This window comes from Macrobrachium nipponense, chromosome 11 (assembly GCF_015104395.2).
Source record: "Macrobrachium nipponense isolate FS-2020 chromosome 11, ASM1510439v2, whole genome shotgun sequence".
Classification (NCBI taxonomy): domain Eukaryota; kingdom Metazoa; phylum Arthropoda; class Malacostraca; order Decapoda; family Palaemonidae; genus Macrobrachium; species Macrobrachium nipponense.
Window position 1 is genome coordinate 41,732,404 of NC_061087.1, and position 20,503 is coordinate 41,752,906.

Below are 20,503 nucleotides of genomic sequence, written 5' to 3' on the forward strand. Positions count from 1 at the left end.
TAGCCCTCTCGGTTGCCATCCCGAAGAGGTAACTACAGCAATCGTGTATGACTTGAACCAACCAATAGTAAATAACGCAAGGCAAAAAAAAAAAAAAAAAAAAAAAAATCACAAAGGTTTGTTCATACTTACCTGGCAGACATATATAGCTGAATTCGGAAAATACAGCTACATACATATCTGACAGGCAAGTTTCATGAACAAAACTTAGAGAATCGAAGCAGACAGCTCAAGCTTCTTAAGATACTGGACATAAGCGTTATCATTGACGACTTTGACGTAGTCTACCAGTCTATTCTTGTACGAGTCTGCGATGAGGAAGGAGAGCTCTTCCGAACCTTGTCCTTATTCGCTTACGCATATCAAGTTAATGAGATTGTTGTCAATGAGAACTAACCCATTAAAAAAAAAAAAACGGTACAGAGAGATATTTTGTCAATGAGGGGAGACCCACTTACTTTGACAAAACGATAGTATATTGTCAATGGGGGAAAGTCACTGAATTGACAAAACGTAATCAGGAAGTCGAGCCTTTTATTTTTCGATTCCCGTCTCAAACAAGGAAGGGACAAGAATCCTGTTAAGAGACTGGGCTTACGGTAGGTAGAACCGACTATGCTCAATCGGCATGGAAGTCTCGACTAGAAACTAACAAAATCTATCATCTGAAAAACCCTTTCAGATGGTCTAAAAGCTTTCAAATTTATTGGCAGTATGGCAAAGGAAGTCCTGTCTTGCGCTTTCCTGAAGAGCGTCCTTTTGATGAGTGCCTTTGCAAGAATCCTACTGAAAACGGTTTGCCGAAAATCCTGACGTTCAGGACGTCGAGCCTTTACATAACCCGTAACTGTCTTATCTCAAGTCTTGCCTGAGGTAGAGAAAACGCAGATCTTCCCTTGAGCTTTCCTCGAGATCTTCCCTTGAGCTTTCCCTTAACTCATCCACCTTTGCGAAAGCAATATAATATTGACAGAGACCTCTTGAATTCACGAACCCCGAGGTCTTGCTGGGTTTCGAAGACGAAGTTCTGTTCACTTTCTTGAGGCTCAAATCTTAAACAAGAGCTTGAAGAGTTCAACAGAACATTTCTTGTGCGCGGCCCCTCAGCGTCCAACTGGCGAGGACGCTCGGCGTCCTGGTGTGCGCTCGGCGTCCACTGGCGAGGACGCTCGGCGTCCACTGGCGAGGACGCTCGGCCGTCCCTGGTGCTGCGCTCGGCGGCCACTGCGAGGACGTCGGCATCCACTGGTGAGTTGGCGTCCATCCGAGCGTCCTGTTCAAGCCGATCGTTTCCAAATAACGTGCAGAAAAGCGTCACGCTCCTGACAGGCGTCAAAACAAGCGAGAGAAACTGCCTTCTTTTTCCTATTTCTTGTGGAAAGAAGTACACGTTGAATCAGGTAACTTCGCCTTTTTTACTTCTCACTGAAACACATAACGAGGAGAAGAGACGTGAAGCGTCCTCTTCTATAAAGGCTTCTTAGAGGGCCGAGGTCCTTCCGAGAGCTCCAACCCTTGTGCGGGGAGACGCCTCGGAGGACGAGAACATCCCTTCAGGATTCGTGCATGTGCACGCACTTTTGGCAGTCTGGGGATTTTCATCAGAAACTGCCGAAGGCACGCCAGATCGGTGGGTTCCCTGTAACCCTCCTTCGGGCTTTTCGACTGCCCTCTCCCTTGGTTCTGGGAGTTCGACAGAGGTCTAGACCTAGAGGCGTTTATAAGGCCAATCTGACGCACCCATCCACTACACAAGGGGCACTGTCACTGCACTTAGCCACTTCACTATTGCTCTCTAAAGCAACCCACTTTCGATTCTAAGTTACGAATCGAAATAGTATAAGAGAAAGGGCAATAACCCCTCTACAGACCTGTTTTTAGGGCCCCCGAAGGCAACCTACAGGGGTTATTGGCGTAAACAAAAACAGAAGTAGAACTCTTCCAACAATGAAGGAAGAGCGATCACCTCTCGCAGACATAGTCATAAACCGTAGCCCCATACTACAGCGTTAGCAAAATAAAATCTACCGGAAGGTTAGCAGTATCACTACCCTGACTTTCGTAATTGATTAATTGCGTACATACTAAACAAACTTTTTCCTTAACGGAATTATACGACGTTTACTGATTAATTGCGTACATACGAATCATACTTTTTCCCTTACGGAAATAGACATGATTACTGATTAATTGTTGCTCCCCCCCAAGTGCGGAAAACTACCGAAGCTTTCGGTAGCCACACCCTATCTTTGCAGACAACACCCTCTGAAACTAGCCTAACTAGATTCAGATATCTTATGCAAAAATGAATCAAATTCAAATCAATTTAAGATAGCGTATGCCTAGCCACAAATCCCAAAGTAAATAAATAAAAGACAATTAGGATACTTAGCGGGCAAATGAAGTTTCCAAAAATCCTAAGCCGGAGGTACTGAAAACAGGTGTTTTCAGTACCGCGACAGAAAATTTATGAATAGAAAATGGGAATGGTTCCTGATACCCGCCTCCCAGCGGCGGGAATGGGTATAACCACCCCTGGCCGACCACTGCGTGTGTCGGAAGTTTTTTTTTAAATTCTGTCGGACTTCAGAAAATACAGCTATATATATACCTGCCAGGTAAGTGTCAATGCATAAATCAGATTATTGTAAGACGAATAATTATTCGTAACCTGAACACTACCTTTACACTGTATAAAAACCTTATTATATCTTTATATATTCCTTCTATTATATCTGTATACATTATTTGTTATTTAGGAAATGTATTTCTGGGCTCAGCTCGTGTCGCCCAGCGAAATATCCTTTAAATCTATTATTTCTAGGGTAAATGTACTAACATACCAGAGAATAAATAAAATAAAGAAAAAAGGTCATTATGACTGACTCGCTCACCCTCTAGGAGGGTGTCGGTATAATGACACTAGGCGAGTGAGACCACTACCACGAGCCAAATGCCAATGAAATCTCCCACTACAAAAAACCCTCCAAGAGGGGAGCCGTCCCACAGAGGGAGCAAGCTCGTACTACTACTACACATCCCATGCTTGCGACTGCTGCGCCTCTAGTGGTCATCCTTTTCAGTTAGCACTCACGAGCACAAGTGCTATTTTTCTCTCTGTGTATTTTGTGCCATTTCTTCGGATTTTTCGATAATGGAGCGTGCAGCTATTGCAGCAAGCTAAGTTAAGTACTCAGTATTTACGGTTATCGAGTTTTTTCCGTCCCCGAGACGGTATTTGCCGTTTTTTAGGTATAAGATACGTTCTCGGGGCTGGAGCATGGCTAGCATGGTCCCCTGCCGCATGTTGGGTTCGTTTCTTGGTCTCCCGTACCTAGAACATCCCTTTATTATTTTTACGCTCTATTTTGATTATCCGATTATTTTACGTCTACTCAAGTTGTTATACATGTATGTATTTCACCTTATGTAGGCTTTTTCTATCCAGACCCTAGTCCAGGTTCTTAGTATCGGCCCCTGACTAGCTTTGAGTGGTAGACTTGCTTCGGGCTAGGTCCCGCACACTCCTGGATTTTTTCTCCTGCTATTTTACTTCTTTCTTTCATTTTTATTATATATTATATTTTTTATGTTTTGTTATTGTTAGGTTAGTTGGCGTCTGGCTTAGCCTAGGTCCTGGCTCGTAGAGCCTAGTCTACCGTTGATCAGTTCGGGTCGCTTCCTTCATAGCTTCTCTCTGATCAGTTGGTTTTCGCCCTATGGGCCTATATGCTACCGCTTTTCAGTTCTGTTTGCTTTCCCGATAGCTTCTCTCTGATCAGTTTGTTGGCCTAGGGCTTGTTACCGTATCTTAGTTTACCGCCTCGTGGTCACTACGTGATCACGAGTCAGCCCAGGCGCCTGCCCAGTCCCCTTTACCCCCTCTCCCGCTCTCCCATAGAGTCGGGCGGGGGGGGTGGTCGGTCTGTCCTTGCTCGCCCAGCATGCCCGGAGCTGCTCCCCCTTCCCTCCACCGGAGGGCCTGGGAGTCCGACAGTCCCTGAATGGTTCCGACCTCTCCGCTTCTCGGCTCGGCCGGGTGGGTACGTTGTGGGGGCTCTGGCCTTCCCCCCCTCCGTTACTTCCTTGTCGCTCCGGGTTAGCGCGAGTCTGTATGTCATCTCGCCCTTTCCCCTCCTTACTAGAGCTCCTCCCTATCGGAGTCCCTGGTATCCAGGCGGGAAGGGTATAGTCCACCATAGTTGGACCGGAGCATACAATAGGTCTTTACTAACCGTACCGTGTTGCTGAGTTACTACACTCCGATTCACTGGACCTAGTCGGTACTGCATGTAGGTTTAAGTTATCTTTAAGTTTATCTTAAGTTTCTTAAACCATCCCACCCCTCCCTAGTATTTACCCGGATCTCTCCGGGATTATGAGCCTATTCAGCAATGCAGGGAGGGGTTATGCCCAAATTTTTTTCCGAGCTCCGCCACGTAACGGAGTTCTTTTGTCCTTAGTCTGTAAGTGTTACCCCTTTAAGATACTCATGTGTCTTCCCACTTACAGGCCACCAACTGTGAGCATCCGGGATGTTCCGCTACACTTCAGGACCCTGTGGACACGAAGTTTGCCGGTCCCATGCTCCATGTGCGACTCCGCACGGGGACATCCAGGTCCCTGGTACCATGAGACGTGTACCATATGTTACGATCTGGTGAGCCAGCTTTTGGAAGGCGTAAGTATTCCATCTCCGTGCCGCTCGCTTCTTTTAGTTCTTAAGTTTTCATCATTACTTAACTTAAGGCATCTAGTTTAAGTTATATCCTAAGTTTTAGTTTTAAGTGGGTTTCTTAAATCTAAAATATATCCTCTCTTACAGGCTCCGCAGTAAGAGATACGCATTGGCTACCCTGCGGGCCTGGGTCGGAGGTTTGGACAAAGAACGCCGCCAAGGGTCAGCCCTACATACTGGAGAAAGCGTTTTAGCTTTTGTTAATCTTCCCCGGAGGCAGGCGACTGGGTACGTCGACCCGTAGAGGCGGACCCCTCTATTGCCTTTATCCAACAACAGCTGGCGGCCTCCTTGACTGAACAAGACCAGGATAATCTCCACGGATGTCGCAACCCTGGATTATAAATGTTGAACCTATGGAGGTATAGACGACCTGTTGGTCGAGGTAAGCAATGCAGGTACCCAAGGGTCCCCCCTTGGTTGGGAGTGACTGTTTCTTCTACCCCTGCAACTTCACCATCCTTCCCAGGCTTTACCGGTGATGAGTTATATACTCCTCCAGAGGCTTCGGTTAGGCCTAAGATCAAGTCTAAGCATATGACCTTGACTAAGAGTCATCGTCCTCGAAGAAGACGTCCTCGTCTTCTTCTTCGCGTAAGTCTCCGCTCATAATCCCCGGCCCAGACAGGTCTAAAGGGTCTAGCTCCGGCTCAAGCCTCAAGAGTAAGCCTAAGGAGAATCCCGCACGGCCCGGCAGTATCACCAGTTCCACTACCTTTGGTGCCTATTCAGAGTCTCTCCACCTCCGCAGCAGCTCGGCTCGGGACACCAATGCTGGCCTGTTGCAACAGGTGGGGCGACTTGGTAGGCTCCTTAAGACGAGTATGGAACATATGATATCTCGCCTGTTCGGATAGGATAACTTTTCAGGATACTATTATAGCCGGCCTAAGATAAGCCCCTCTTGCCTCTCCTCAACCTCTAACACTAGTGGATCTCAGCTTCCCCCGTATGACTCGCTGCCGCTTTCTCCATGAACAATCCTTGGAGAGTAGCGTCATATGCTCCCTTCCAAGATGGTCTCATCTCCGTACCGGAGTTGGAAACTCGAAGAATAGAGGACTTCGAGTTCTACCCGGAAGGCCTACAGCCTCCCTTCATAGGCTACGCTAGGCTCACGCAGTTCGGCTATGGTTAGTGATGACAGGGTAACCAAAGGAGACAGTCTCTATTCTCGGGACCAGGCCAAACGAGAATGGCTTAGATGTCTAGACGACATGGGACTGTTTCGAATACCCAAGATCCAACCATTCAAAAGTCCCTTTACCATTTTCACGATGACGAAGGTACCCCGTCTCCCTTCCTTACCAAGATAGCGAGGTCGACCATCTCAGCAGCTCAGAAAGGGGAACCCATGCCTCAGCTGAAAGAAGCAGACCCCCATTCTCCGTGCTCCCGTCAATTGGAGAAATTATGGGAGGACTTGCCTAACACTTTCACAGCTGGCAAACTCAAACTGACTGTGCTATGGAGCAGTTTGGTGAAAAGCTGCCCAGGGCCTCCTGATAGTCTTATTCAAGCGGAGTTTGACCTCGAAAACACGACTAGCCAGGTCAATCAACCTGATGGCTATGTCTGAGGTAGCAACCATGGCTTATGGTTCAGAACCAATTTTTAAGCTTATGACCAAAGCCCTGACTCAAAACGTTGCAGTCAGACATGTTCGAGTTTTGCCACTGCAGGAACAAATTGCAGAAAGCATGTATTGCTAGAGGCAAAACCATTCGGCATGAACCGAATAGGTTACTTTCTTCTCAACATCTGGGGCGCAGATCTCTTCCCAGAGGCTATGGTAAAGGAAGTACAAGCAGAGGCTACGAGGTTGAACCAAAAGCCTTAAGGACCGTTGGGTGGGTCTTAACGGCTAGGAGAAGGCAAGACTTGACACCAAAAGGTAAGGGACAAAGGAAGCCTAGAGTTTCCAACCTTAACCAAAAAGAATGCAGCCCGCGCTTCCCTCAACAAGTTCCTACAGTGCCGTTAGTGCAGACAGCTCAGCCCTCCACGTCTAAAGGGCAATCACAGCCTATTTATGTGATATCCCCCCGTCTAGCCTCAACCCTCCACCCCTCATACGCCATCTCTCCAGCTTACAATCCAGCCTTCGAGAGTCAAGCTTCTCAAAGAAGTATGACCGCTCGAACAAGGGAGGCAGAGGTAAGCGGTCCTTTCGTGGGAGAGGATCGGGAGGCGGCCCCTTCAATAGGGGAAAGCCCTCAGAGGAGGTCGAGGGGGGTTACCAGAACATGAGGAACTTCAGGTAGGAGGGAAGGCTGTTTCACTTTCGCCACTAAGGTGGAACTTCGCCAGTGGGCTCAGAGCATAGTGTCAAAGGGCTGGGTTGGAGCTGGTTGACGAACCCCCACCTCCAGCCAGACCTTTCCGTCAACTTCCTTCCAAGGAATTGACAGAGTACGCAGAGGACCTCCTTCAGAAAGGAGCTATAGTCAAAGTCAAGAGATTAAAATTTCAAGGTCGCTTGTTCAGCGTCCCAAGAAAGGCTCAAACAAAAGAAGGGAAGGGTAATCTAGACTTGTCCCGCTTAAAACTTAGCCATTCCGCTGCGACAAGTTCAAGATGCTCACGATCTCACAGGTGCGGACCTTACTTCCCCGTGGGCTGTCACCACCTCTATCGATCTTACAGACGCCTACTATCATATCCCTATTGCAAGACCCTTCCGTCCGTTTTCTGGGATTCAAGATAGGAGACTAGACGTTCTCCTTCAAGGTAGTCCGTTCGGGCTCAACGTGGCACCCAGGGTGTTCACGAAGCTAGCGGAAGTAGTAGTGCAACAGCTCAGAGCTCAAGGGATTAAGGTAGTAGCGTATCTCGACGATTGGTTTGATCTGGGCCCCATCAGTCGAAAAGGAATGCAACAAGGCCCACACTGAAAGTGATCCAATTCCTAGAATATCTAGGATTCAAGATAAACAGATCCAAGTCCAGACTCACCCCAGAGTCAAACTTTCAGTGGCTAGGCATTCAATGGAATCTCCTCACACACTCTGTCGATTCCATCCACCAAAAGGGAAAGAATAGCGAAGTCAGTCAAGCAATTTCTAGTCACAAACTAGCATCGAGGAGAGCTCAGGAAAGGATCCTCGGCTCTCTCCAAGTTGCTTCAGTAACGACATCTTAATGAAAGCCAAACTGAAAGATCTACTAGGATCTGGCGCTCTCGAGCAAATGTCAGGTCCAGGGACAGCTATCCTCAGTACCTCTGATTCTAAAGAACCGGCTTCGGCCGTGGGCAAAAAGTCAACAGAATCTGTCAGTGTCAGTCCCTCTTTCAGTTCCCTCCACCAGGGATTACCATCCACACAGCCGCGTCCTTAAGCGGCTTGGGAGGGTACTCCCAGGTCAAAAAGGTGCAAGGAATTTGGTCACCCCAGTTCCGTCAGTTCCATATAACGTACTGGAGGCAATGGCAGTCTTCTTGACTCTGAAAAGATTACGCCCACCAAGGTACTCCCACATAAAGCTAGTCTTGGACAGCGCAGTGGTAGTACATTGCATAAACAGAGGAGGCTCCAAGTCACGTCATCTAAATCACGTCATGATAGCCATCTTCTCCCTGGCAGACAAATTCAGTTGGCATCTTTCCTCCACCCACATAGCTGGAGTAAGAAACGTCATAGCAGACGCCCTATCCCGATCAGTACCCCTAGAGTCGGAATGGTCTCTAGACGAGAGTTCGTTCCAATGGATCCTTCAAAGAGCCCCATGGGCTACAGGTGGATCTCTTCGCATCACAAGCGAACCACAAACTACCGTGTTATGTAGCCCCCAACCTGGACCCTCTGGCTTACGCCACGGACGCCCTGGCTCTGGACTGGGAACAACTGGGAGAAGATTTACGTCTTCCCCTCCAGTGAATCTCCTTATGAAGGTCTTAGACAAACTCAGGACATTCAGGGGTCAAGTGGCTCTAGTAGCCCAAGACTGGCCGCCAAGAGCAATTGGTACCCCGATCCCTGGATGGAACTGGGTCCTTCGTCCCCTTCGGATCCCCAGTCCCAAGCTCTCCCAGTCAGTACAAAGAACGAAGACTGTGTTCGCTTCCTCAGGGATTCTCAAAAACCCTAACTTTATGGATTTCATGAAGTTTGCGGCAAAAAAGAGATGCGAAATATTGACCCTCAGAATATTCTTTCCTGGAATCCGATAAAAGGGATTCAACTTTGAGGCAGTATGATGCTGCCGTCAAAAGTTAGCAATCTTCCTGAGAGAGTCAGATATCAGAATCATGACAGTTAATTCTGCTATATCCTTTTTCAGATCTTTATTTGAAAAGGGTTTAGCAGCTAGCACGATTACGTCAAACAAGTCAGCATTGAAAAAGATATTTCAATTGGATTTAACATAGACTTGACAGATACCTATTTCTCGTCTATTCCTAAAGCATGTGCTAGACTTAGGCCCTCTGTCAGGCCTACGTCAGTTTTCATGGTTCTTAAAACGATGTTCTAAAACTGGCTCCGAAACCGATAATGAAACATGCTCGTTTATGATGCTCCTAAGAAAAACTCTGTTTTATTAAGCCTAGCTTCAGGAGCAAGAATTTCAGAACTGTCGGCTTTATATCCAGAGATCCGGATCATATTCAATTTCCTTCCCACGGGGGAAGTGCTACTTTCTCCGGAACGTAGCTTTTTAGCAAAGAATGAGATCCTTTGATGAGGTGGGAACCTTGGAAGGTACTACCCCTTCCACAAGATGTTTCCCTTTGTCCGGTTTCAACCTTACGAGCCTTTCTATCCAGGACTCCTCTTCCCTCATCGGGGGGTGGCCCCTCTTTAGGGGGGGAAAAAGGTGGTACTTTATCCACTAAAGGCATCAGGCAACAAATCCTGTACTTTATCAAACAAGCCAATCCTGACTCCTTTCCAAAAGCACATGATGTCAGGGCAGTAGCCACCTCAATTAATTACTTCCAACATATGAATTTTGCTGATTTAAAGAAGTATACCGGATGGAAATCGCCGACAGTGTTCAAACGTCACTACCTTAAAGTCCTTGGAAGCTCTGAAATTCCCAGCAGTAGCAGAGGGTAACATAGTTTCCCCTGACTCTAGCTAGATTATAGTAGAAGATTCAGTCCTCCTTTCTACCTGCCTCACCCAACAGTTTCGTCTATTCCTGCCTTGTTCATTAACATTTACCTTGTGTCTTAGCTGCTTTATGATTGTATAAGTGCCCCTTTTGTCTGGTTAGGGACACTCACATCTGATTACCATACTGATCTCATAGATGTTATCCCCTTATTTTTATGCTAGGGGATACATCATAATGCAATGGTTACGGGTTTTGTATATTAAGTCATATACATTCCTAAGATATTTTATTTTATCATTGATCAAATATTTGTGGAAATTTATAACTAATTGCTATTTCTATTTTTGATACATGTGTTACACAGATTTATTGTGATAGGTAATCATTGTACCTATTGTATATATGTAAATTACCTTATATTATTACATAATTAGATTTAGGGTATTTAAGAATAAATTCTGATTTTTGCTTTACTGTGTACTTGTTCTTTTTAGCAATTATATTTCATTCTTTATTTTGTATCTTTCATTTGAGACCTATTTTGTTCTTATTATATTTTATTTTACTTTGTTTACAATCTTGTGCTGTTTCTCTGGTACGATTTCGCGCAAGCGACACGAGCTGAGCCAGAAAAAGGATTTTGACGTAAGGAAAAATCTATTTCTGGGCGATTTGGCTCGTGTCGCCAGCGAAAATACCCCCCCTACCCATCCCTTCGCTCAAGATTGTCTGCTAACTTCAGGATGGCCACTAGAGGCGCAGCAGTCGCAAGCATGGGATGGTGTAGTAGTAGTACGAGCTGCTCCCTCTGTGGGACGGCTCCCCTCTTGGAGGGTTTTGTAGTGGGAGATTTCTATTGGCATTTGGCTCGTGGTAGTGGTCTCACTCGCCTAGTGTTCATACCGACACCCTCCTAGAGGGTGCGAGCGAGGTCAGTCATACTGACCTTTTTCTTATTTTATTTTATTCTCTGGTAGTGTTAGTACATTTACCCTAGAATAATGATTAAAGGATATTTCGCTGGCGACAAAAAAAAAAAAAAAACGAGCGCCCAATCGCCCAGAAAATAGATTTTTCCTTACGTCAAAATCCTTTTTTCCTTATTTAAAATATGAAACATCAAAATATGGGGTGGCATTTTGAGGGTTGGAACAGATTAAGGGCATTTTAAGTATTTTCAATGGGGATTGATTGGATTGGATGCGAGCAAATTGAGCTGCGAGCGGCCATGGAACGAATTAAACTCGTAGGTCAAGGTACCACTGTATATCTGCAGTCCATATAGCAGTTGGACTTTTATGTTCTACTTTAAGGATCAGAAATCTTGACCAGTTCTCTGATCCAAAAAGGTGGTCAAAATGCACCAGTGTAGTGTCCAGTCGGAAGTTTTTTTCCTCTTTGGGGCCTACTTTGTAAGTGATGCCAGTGTTAGGGGGTTGGGAGGGTTATTCACCCCTGGTTCAGTTATCTTTTGCCATGTATGGTTCCAATGTTACAACACTGGAATCTACCAAGAGGATTTTACTTTTTTTCAATTTTAATGTTATTGCACCCTGACGTGTGTTCTGATACTTCACATGAAGCAGGATGGTGGTTCTTCAACGCGCTAGTGTCATCTACAACTGCAAAAGGGTGGTTAGAGGAGGGGGTACCAGCAGTCGTCAACTGTGCCATCAGAGGATCCAGGGGTACTCAAATCTTTATTTATATTTTCCATAAAGATTAGAGAGAGGAGAAAAAAAATCACCTGAAAACCTTAAAAAAAATATCATCAGCCTTTCATAGAGTTTATTCTTTCAACAGTGACACAAGTGAGAACTGACTCCCAAATGTCCACGTCCCTACCCTACCCCACAGGGGATGGCACAACACGATTAGTGTGGCCAAAGTGTAAGTTAAACCTGCTTGGTAGGACTGAGAGTATTACAAGAATACAATCATCCCCATCCTAATCATGTTATGGGCAAACCGGACTGAATGCCGAGAGTCCTCTCTCCAGAACCAGAGCCCCCTGGAATCGGTGGCCCAGCACTGAAGAATAGTTCTCCCCTTGAGATATTGAATTGATATCCCTTAGGTCCGAACATTATTGGGTAGTTATGTCCTACCACGTTTCCACTATTTAGCTTTGGATAAAAACCCAGTCCCAGCTATATCTATCTATCCTTATTTATCAGGTCCAATAAATGTTTTGCAAAAGTGGAAAATTCCACAAATAATAAACCAAAGAAATATAATTATGACATATGGGACTCTTGGACTCAAACCCAGGAACAAATTCCTGGGGTTCAAGAGCCCATTCACCATGTCAAGGTGGTCCCAGGTTGAGGGGGCGGAAAAGGAGGTAAACGTGTCATCATGAACAGAGGGGTTTTAAGTCTTAGCTATCAATTCCAGGACAAATACAAACACTACTGACTTCAAACCCCTGGTATGTTTAACATCAAAAGACAAGTCGTGGAGTTCACCCAATCTCTTCAATGAAGCCAAAGCTAGAAGGAAAAACCATCTTGAGGGTCAAGTTCCTATCCGATGACCGACGCAGTGGTTTGTAAGGGGGTCAAGTAAGACTTCTTAGCACCAGAGTCAGATCCAAGGTAGGAAATTTCAGTTCTCTAAATGAACAAGACTGTTCAAAACTTTAAGCTGCATTGAAATTTCTCCAACAGTGAAAAGATAGGGATTCTACTAAATGATGGTACGTATTGCTATACATGCGGTTGACAGAGGAGATTATGCCAAGAGGGTATTTCTCTCGGGGCTGAGAGCAGAGATAGAAGATCCAGGAATCATTCTGCTTGGGTTCCATAAAGTTGCTACAAGGGTCATCCTGATATTCTGAGAAATTATCACATTTCAGGACATGACATATCAGGCAAAACGGGGTGGGGGGGAAGGATAAAACAATCCAGTCCCAAGGATGTTGAAGGGTGTCCTCTGCCTTGTCACGAAGAGGTCTATCACTGTCCCCACAGATGAAAAAGCCTGTCTGCTATCTCCTGATGAAGAGACCTAACTACATTCCTCATGCCTGGAATGTACCTGGCCATGAGGTCCACTGAATTGTTGGTAGCCCATGAATGTGACTGGACTGTTGTCAAGTGAAGTTGGAAAGCAAATTTAATACGAGCATCCGGTGTACACAGCCAGTCACCCATTCAAGTACTGAACAGACCTAATGTTGTTGAACTTTACTGATTGGCCTAGAAGAGGTGCTTTCAGCATGGTATGACATTGACTAACACAGAGGACTTGGATGGCGGGGAATCGTGTATTCCTCACTGGTTACCTTCACACCCATGGCTCTGCTCCTAAACCTTGAAAAATTTACCAGTAGTGGGTGAGTCTCAGGCAAGCTCCTTGAACAAAGAATAATTGAAGTACAGTGTTCCCCCTGTATTTGCGGGGGATGCATATCAGACACCCCTGTGAATAGTTGAAACCCCTATAAAAATGTTTAAAACTGCCTATTTTGTTTGTTAAAACTCAAGATAAACCCACTAAAAATTTTGATATCTGCTTTTTTAAATATTCTTATGACAAAAGGTGCATTTTATGATGAAATTGATAAAAACAAAAGGAATTTGTGGATATTTCCCATAGAAAAATACTGTGAATAGGCAAATTTTCTGAGAATATAATGGGTATATATGCTCCAGAGAGAAATCCGTGATATGTGAGTCACAAATTCGGAGTGTCCAAATATGGGGGGCTCACTATAACTGACATAAGAGGAAGAAGAGAAGGAAAAAGTCGCTTGAATATAGGTCGGCAACTCAAGAAACAAGTTCATTGTTCTCTTTCTTGGCTACACTGACAGTGAAAATGTGGCCCAACTTAGGGTTTAATATTCTGGAGTCCAGTGATTCAAAGATTGAAAAGGCCTTGACACTTGTGGGATCCTATTCCGGTAGAGTCCCAAAGTTGAACCGGGTGTTTTGGGGGGTGTTTTTTGTTTTTTTTCTATTTATCATGATTTATATGCAAATATTTTGAAAATGAGAAAAGCTACAACCTTCAATTATTTTTTGTTGTACTCTACATATAATTGCGCACATTTTCATATATAAAACTTTATGTAATGGCTAATTTAAAATGGTGCAAACATTACGACAATCGCACGTATGATTTTTTCGGAAGAGTTACCGCGCTGACGTAAGGATAAAGTTTTTTCATAAATTCACCATAAATTGAAATATTATGCTAGAGACTTCTAATCTGTTACAAATTGAAGGTAAATGATTGAATATTACTAAAATATAAGAGTTTTAGCTTACAATTGCGTTTTTTGACCATTTCGGTAGAGTCAAAGTTGACCGAAGGTTGAAATTTTGGCACTTATCGTTATTTATATGAAAATATTTCAAAACTGATAAAAGCTACAATCATGAGTATTTTTTGTTGTATTCTACATGAAAATGCGCACATTTTCATATATAATACTCCATGTAACGGCTAATTTAAAATGGTGCAAAAATTATGTCAAAGTGACAAAATAATTTCCGAGATGTGTCACTGATACTTTTTAGTGCGATAAGAAAGAAATTCGCACTTGCGCGCCTGTGTAATGCTTGTAAACAAAACAACACCTTGATCGGTGAACTCCCAGCATCCCCCAAGGCGTGTGATTCAAAAGCTTTCGCCTGGTAGGCCTATAAGTATTTTTCCGCGAATTTTTGAAAAAACTTTTCTATGTCGACGTAAATTACGTCCGGTCGGCACCCAAAAGAAAATTTATCTTGACATAAAATACGTCCAATAGGCGTTTAAGGGTTAAAAACTAAGCGTGTGATTTTTTGAAAAAAACTTTTTTTCCGCTTCGGTGCTAACTCCCGAACACTGCCGGCATACGAGAGGCACTATGGTAAATAGCGGCTCAGCTTATTGCCAGAATAAAAACTTGAATCTAACAAGGGGTACATGCTAAAATCCTAATATATGCAGTAAAAATTGAGGTGGAACATTACACGAGTATACACAGACTTTAGACAGACATCTTGTCAAAAAATGGAGCTATGATTTTAATTACGTACTGTTATGAATAACTTTCTAGTGCAAATTGGTTTCCTTGAAATAATGAAACCACAAAAAATGTCTTTAGTTGCATTTTCAAAATGAAGAAACTTGATCATGTTGAGTGTTCACAGGAAATTAACAGGAAACACGTACTTTTGGTAGCCGCTGAGTCCTCAAACCCACCTACTTCCACTGATGAAAAGGCATGGGATTTGGGTAAATAATTATCCTACACAGACCTGAAAGAGAGCAATGAGTGCATAGATCTGGCACAGTGTGTGTGATTGACACAATAATAGCCGAGGTGTAATGTGCTGTTGCCACATGTGCAGGTTAAGAAAGAGCCCTCGTCTTGAGCCCTATATTATATATGAATCATTGTCAATGTACACTATACTGGCCGAGACCAACTAGAAGAAAATTCTTTGAAAATGGTTGGTCTATCTTATGGCATCCTCTAGGGGCCATGAAAGTAACTCCTTTGAGGATGAACAGCGGCTGCACTATAAAAAATAAGCAAGTTAATGACGTATGATCAAGGTGTAATATAGCTATTAACTTCATTGTACAAATCTCAGTACAAAAGTATAATCTGATCCATAAGACACTTATCTTGCTTTTCTATTTTATAAGATAAGTATGATACATCAGTTTTAAATATCATAAACTTCACTAAAAAATGATTTTTTTTTTTTATTAATTTGTACTTTTCACAACTAACAATCCCTCGTTCTTAACATTAGGATGATTATTTGTATAATGGTGCCTCTTCTCTCTCAGGAGGGAATGTAGCCCCTATGAGGAGAGAGGAGGCAGCACCAACTTGTTTCTTTGTTTCAGGCTCTGATGTGCAAAAGATGTCTATTTGGGCCTCCCTAGGCCTACCAGAAGTACCCACCTTGGAAGGTCTATTGTCCCATTTCATGTCTTCGCGTCTGCTAGTATAGGCTCCCCTAGCAGTCCCCCCTCCACTGGCCTCCATTACTAAGCATAGTTTTTAGCAACTTTACCAAATGTAAAGTTTTGCTTATTATTTAAAAAAAAACACATAAGCAATTTTTCTTGATAATAAGTCCATCTGCTCAATTCAATAAATTTACCTTATGATAAAATAAAAATAAGCACAAAACTGCCTTATACAAAACAGCAGAGACTTTAAAGTAACTCGATTTCAAGAATAAACTAAACTGCAGACTAAAAAGAAATATGGCAGTGCAGTACTATTAAAGTTAACAGCACAAAATGGTAAGGGGAATAAGTGATCACTCAAGAAATGATAGGAAATAATTAATTAATTTATACTGTAGTGGAAAATAAAAACTTTCTCTTCACAAAAAAATTATATATTAACCTTATCTAAGAGAAAACACAACTTTCATGCTAGCAAAAAATTAAAGAGTCCAGTTACTTGACCCACCCAGGTTACATTTTTAATATATGCTTTAAAAAAGAACAAGACATCACAGACAATGATTAAAATAACTTACAACTAAAATTAACAAGAGTGATCCCTACATTATTGTTGCAATCATTCTTGGTTAAAATCATGATTTCACCATAGCTGCACCATATCCGATTATTTTTCTGTAAGCTTTTATTAGGTTCTTCTTATAGTGAATGAAACAGTAAACAGCAAAGCAAAACTGACTGAAATAAGTACTTGTCAAAAGTCTTAACAAGAAATGCAACATGTGGGATGGTAGCAAGCCACCAATATTAAATAATAATAGATAAATTATATGGTTTCATAAATTAAGATACTAAATAACGGATTAGATAAATTAATGATGAATTTGTTATTCAAATTATATACGGAGACAACAAAAGGACAGATTTCCTCTCATCACCTTCTTGTGAATAAAACTGAATTACTGTTGACATATCACTTTACATATGGGGAAAGTTTTTACTTAATACAAGTGAATGTTTTACATTTGGTGAAATTTTTACTTAATACTGTACAAGGGAATGTTTTACATTTAAACTACTTCAAAGATGATCAATAAAAAAGATATTTTACTCAGAAAAATCTTTATATACAACAGAGAGGACAATAAGGAAAATGTCATACTAATGGTTCCTCTAACCACCAATACATACAGAGATGTGGTCATGTTGCTTGAATATAATTTCTACCCTATAACTTGCTGACCTAATCAAAACATTTCTACTTAGTCCAGCATTTAAAATCTATAGCATAAAATTATATAAAAAGATCAATAAATAGACAAAAAACATTTCTACAAGTCCCATCAGTATGAGTCATGACCTTATGCTGTTTACAAACCTCATAAAATCTCTATATTAATCCCAAGAAAAACAATAAAATAATAACTGCTGTAGCAAACATATAGTGATAAAAAATCTGCAGTACTTACACACTCCATAAAAAAAATATTAACAACACTTGTGAAAATAATTCATTAATAATTAGAACCTGCAAAAAATTTGTGCAGTTAAATGCCTCACAACGCTCCTTAACATTATAATTATACAGTATACTGTACTATCACAAGCAAAATATAAAATACAACTCCATTAACAAATTAAAAACCATTCTTCCTCTTACTTCAATCAATGCTGAAAAATATTAGAACTTTGCTTACGCCTTCACCACTTGGGGGTGATTTCTTTAAACTGCCATTTCTGGTAATTGTTGATTGGATCACATGGTAATAATGTCAACTGGTTATTCTGAGGGTGTAGGGCAGCACATTTTCCTATACGCTTGTGTAGTAAAACATGATTTTGCTGAAAAACAAAGATGCAAATAAATATTCTTACTAATTCCAGTACAATAATACGTTCATATTACAACCTATTTGGCACACCAGTCAGCTTGTGGGAGGAAGCAAACAATGAATTTCATCTAATTAAGGATATTAATTCAGAGGTCAGGTTCAACTGTGTTAATAAAATAAAAAAGGCAATTTCAAACTTTATTATGATTAACCCTTAATGGATGGATAGCTTCTCAGGAGTAGTAATAACAGGTTTGGGGTGGTGGACAGATTGATCCGGTAGAGAAGCAATAATAAGCACCATAGATTTGGAAAGAATTGGGCAAGAAAGAGGTGCCAATACTTCTATGTCCCTAAATTCACTTCACTAATGGCAACTTTTACATTGGGTAAAATCACGAATCTGGCATCTCAGGACTTCAGTTCTGCTTCTGACTTCAAGGGGGAATGCACTGCGTCACTTTTTGTAAATTTACTCATAATTATACCCAGGGGTTGCTGTTAGTTTTTGTTCTTGTCTTCTATGGTACTATGTTGGTTGTAAATGTAATTTTGCAAGGAAAAGTGCAAAGAAATATTACAAAAAGCATGTAACAAATAAAAAAAGTTACTGAATCTTTGTTCTCGGTAAATTTACATAAATATTTTTCAACAAATATGCTAAGAATTTGTTTCTGATTCTATTTCTTATCTGTTTTGATACTGTGTGAGCTGTAATTATAATTTTACATAATAAAATAAAGTTATTTATTACAAAAACATATATAAGTTGGTAGAATTTACGATTGTCTTGTAAAAGAGGCCCAACGAGGGGTTGTAAATAGTAATTTTCAACTTTTCGTGGAAGGTGGGGAAAATTTTTTAGCATTTTTTTTTCTTTCACCATGTGCATTTGCATATCATCCTCCGTCTGCTGATGTGTTTTTTTTTGTAAATTGGCCGACCTCAAAGTTTACCCAGCCTAAGGAGCTGCATATTGATTTTTTTACCCATCCACTAAGGGTTAAAGTACTATGCTGATGTGTTAATGACAATGAGAACAAATGGCATTACACTTACCTCATCATACTGCCAAGGTCCATCTACTGTTCCCAAACGACAGAATATCAATTTAATCCCTAAACCATCTGCATCCACACAGCGTTCCCCAACAGCTAACTGACCTTCACTATTCAACCGTATTAACTGAAAATCGAGATAATTACAATACAATTAATAGTCATGATACTAATCCATCAACTGTGATCTATTACGGTGACAACTAGAATGACTGTCCAGAAAATTAAGTGGAAAAAAAGGCCAAGTATAAAAATATCAAAACTTAAATCTCTTATATTTTTCTTTTTTTACCTAGCTACTTCACTACCAGTAATCTTGTTAATGAATATGTTATTTTCGTTTTAAAATAAGTTTTTAAATATACTTACCTGGTAGTTACATATATATAGCTTAATCCCGCCGATTCGTAGCGCGCACGGCAGAAATTCAAAATTCGCGGCTATCGCCGATAGACGGTCAGGTGATCATACCTGTACTGCCTCTATCCAGGTATCTGGAACCATTCCCATTTGTCCTCAGAAATTCCATGCCCCTGTTCTCAGAGGGGAGGAGGGAGGGACCTTTATATATGTAACTACCAGGTAAGTATATTTAAAAACTTATTTTAAAATGAAAATAACATTTTTAAATATTTAACTTCCCTGGTAGTTACATATATATAGCTGATTGACACCTTTGGTGGTGGGTTCGAGAACCGCGACACCATTGGGAATTCGTAAAATTATTAATCGCTATAAATTAGCTGGACTAATAATCTGGTTCTTACCTGATAAGGAAGCTGGCTTTAAAGTTTTCCTGCCTCATTAGCCTGCATTCCTTGAGAGACCCAGCGATCCACCCAGGGGGCTGTAGAAAGTCTCTGTGGGGCTGTCAGACGGTCCTCGACCTTAACCTGACTAGACCACCACCCTTGCTATCCCAGCAAAGCCATGGACAATGAGCTGACCACCTGACCAACTAACACACTAAAAAACACTAACTTAGACTTGCATCCCAGACTGTGGAAGGTTGCGACAACCTTCACAGACAACCTGTGATACCAAGTTCAAGAAAAGCAAGGGTATATAAAAAAAAGGTTATGGGTTAGAGGCAGTAGCACCTTCTCCAACTACGGCGCCGGAGCAACAATCTTCATATTGGGTCTGTACCTCTTTGAGGTAGCAATCTGCGAAGATCGACTTGCTTCTCCAAAAAGTCGCTTCTAAAATAGCCTTCATCGACTTGTTGTGTCGATACGCCATCGAAGTCGCCACAGCTCTTACTTTGTGCGTTTGACTTGCTTTGAGGATTGGGAAGCTTTTCTCATCACAGTTCTGGTGAGCTTCCCTTATCATGTCTTTGATAAAGAACGCCAGTGAGTTCTTCGACAAAGGTAGTGAAGGCTTTTTTACCGAACACCAGAGATTGTCCGTCTCTCCTCTTAAGTGTTTGGTTTTCTGTAAATAAAATTTTAGGGCTCTCACTGGACAAAGTCCTCTCTCCTTTTCCTGTCCTACTAAATGAGACAACCCCGGGATGGTAAAGGATCTAGGCCATGGATGAGAAGGATTCTCATTTTTGGCGAGAAAACCTAGTTGCAGCGAGCAGACTGCATTCTCCCCACTGAAGCCTACATTCTTGCTAAAGGCTTGCAGCTCTCCTATTCTCTTGGCTGTTGCCAATGCAACCAGGAATAGTCTTCTTGGTGAGGTCCTTCCATGATGCCTTGTCGAGGGGTTCGAACCTACTCGAAGTTAAAAATGACCGGACAACATCCAAATTCCAAGCGGGGGTTGGATTGTCTTTCCTTTTAGCTGTCTCGAAAGACCTTATGAGGTCCGAGAGATCCTTGTTTCCTGATACGTCAATGTTCCTATGATGGAAAACAGATGTCAGCATACTGCGGTATCCT

The 20,503-nt window shown here is 42.2% G+C and overlaps 2 protein-coding genes across 2 annotated transcripts in view; one reads left to right on the plus strand and one right to left on the minus strand.

The window, feature by feature from the left end:
• LOC135208572 (N-acetylgalactosaminyltransferase 7-like) overlaps positions 1 to 20,503 on the plus strand; it is a gene marked incomplete in the record, with an annotated part of 305,399 nt that overhangs the window by 197,274 nt on the left and 87,622 nt on the right.
• Positions 16,964 to 20,503, minus strand: part of LOC135205495 (N-acetylgalactosaminyltransferase 7-like) — a 43,760-nt gene continuing 40,220 nt past the window's right edge. The window contains exons 2-3 of the mRNA XM_064236219.1: positions 18,613 to 18,738; positions 16,964 to 17,563 (exon numbers count right to left, since the gene is read on the minus strand). Coding sequence (XP_064092289.1) covers positions 17,423 to 17,563; positions 18,613 to 18,738 — 267 coding nt within the window. The 3' untranslated portion in view covers positions 16,964 to 17,422. The remainder of the gene's footprint in view (positions 17,564 to 18,612; positions 18,739 to 20,503) is intronic.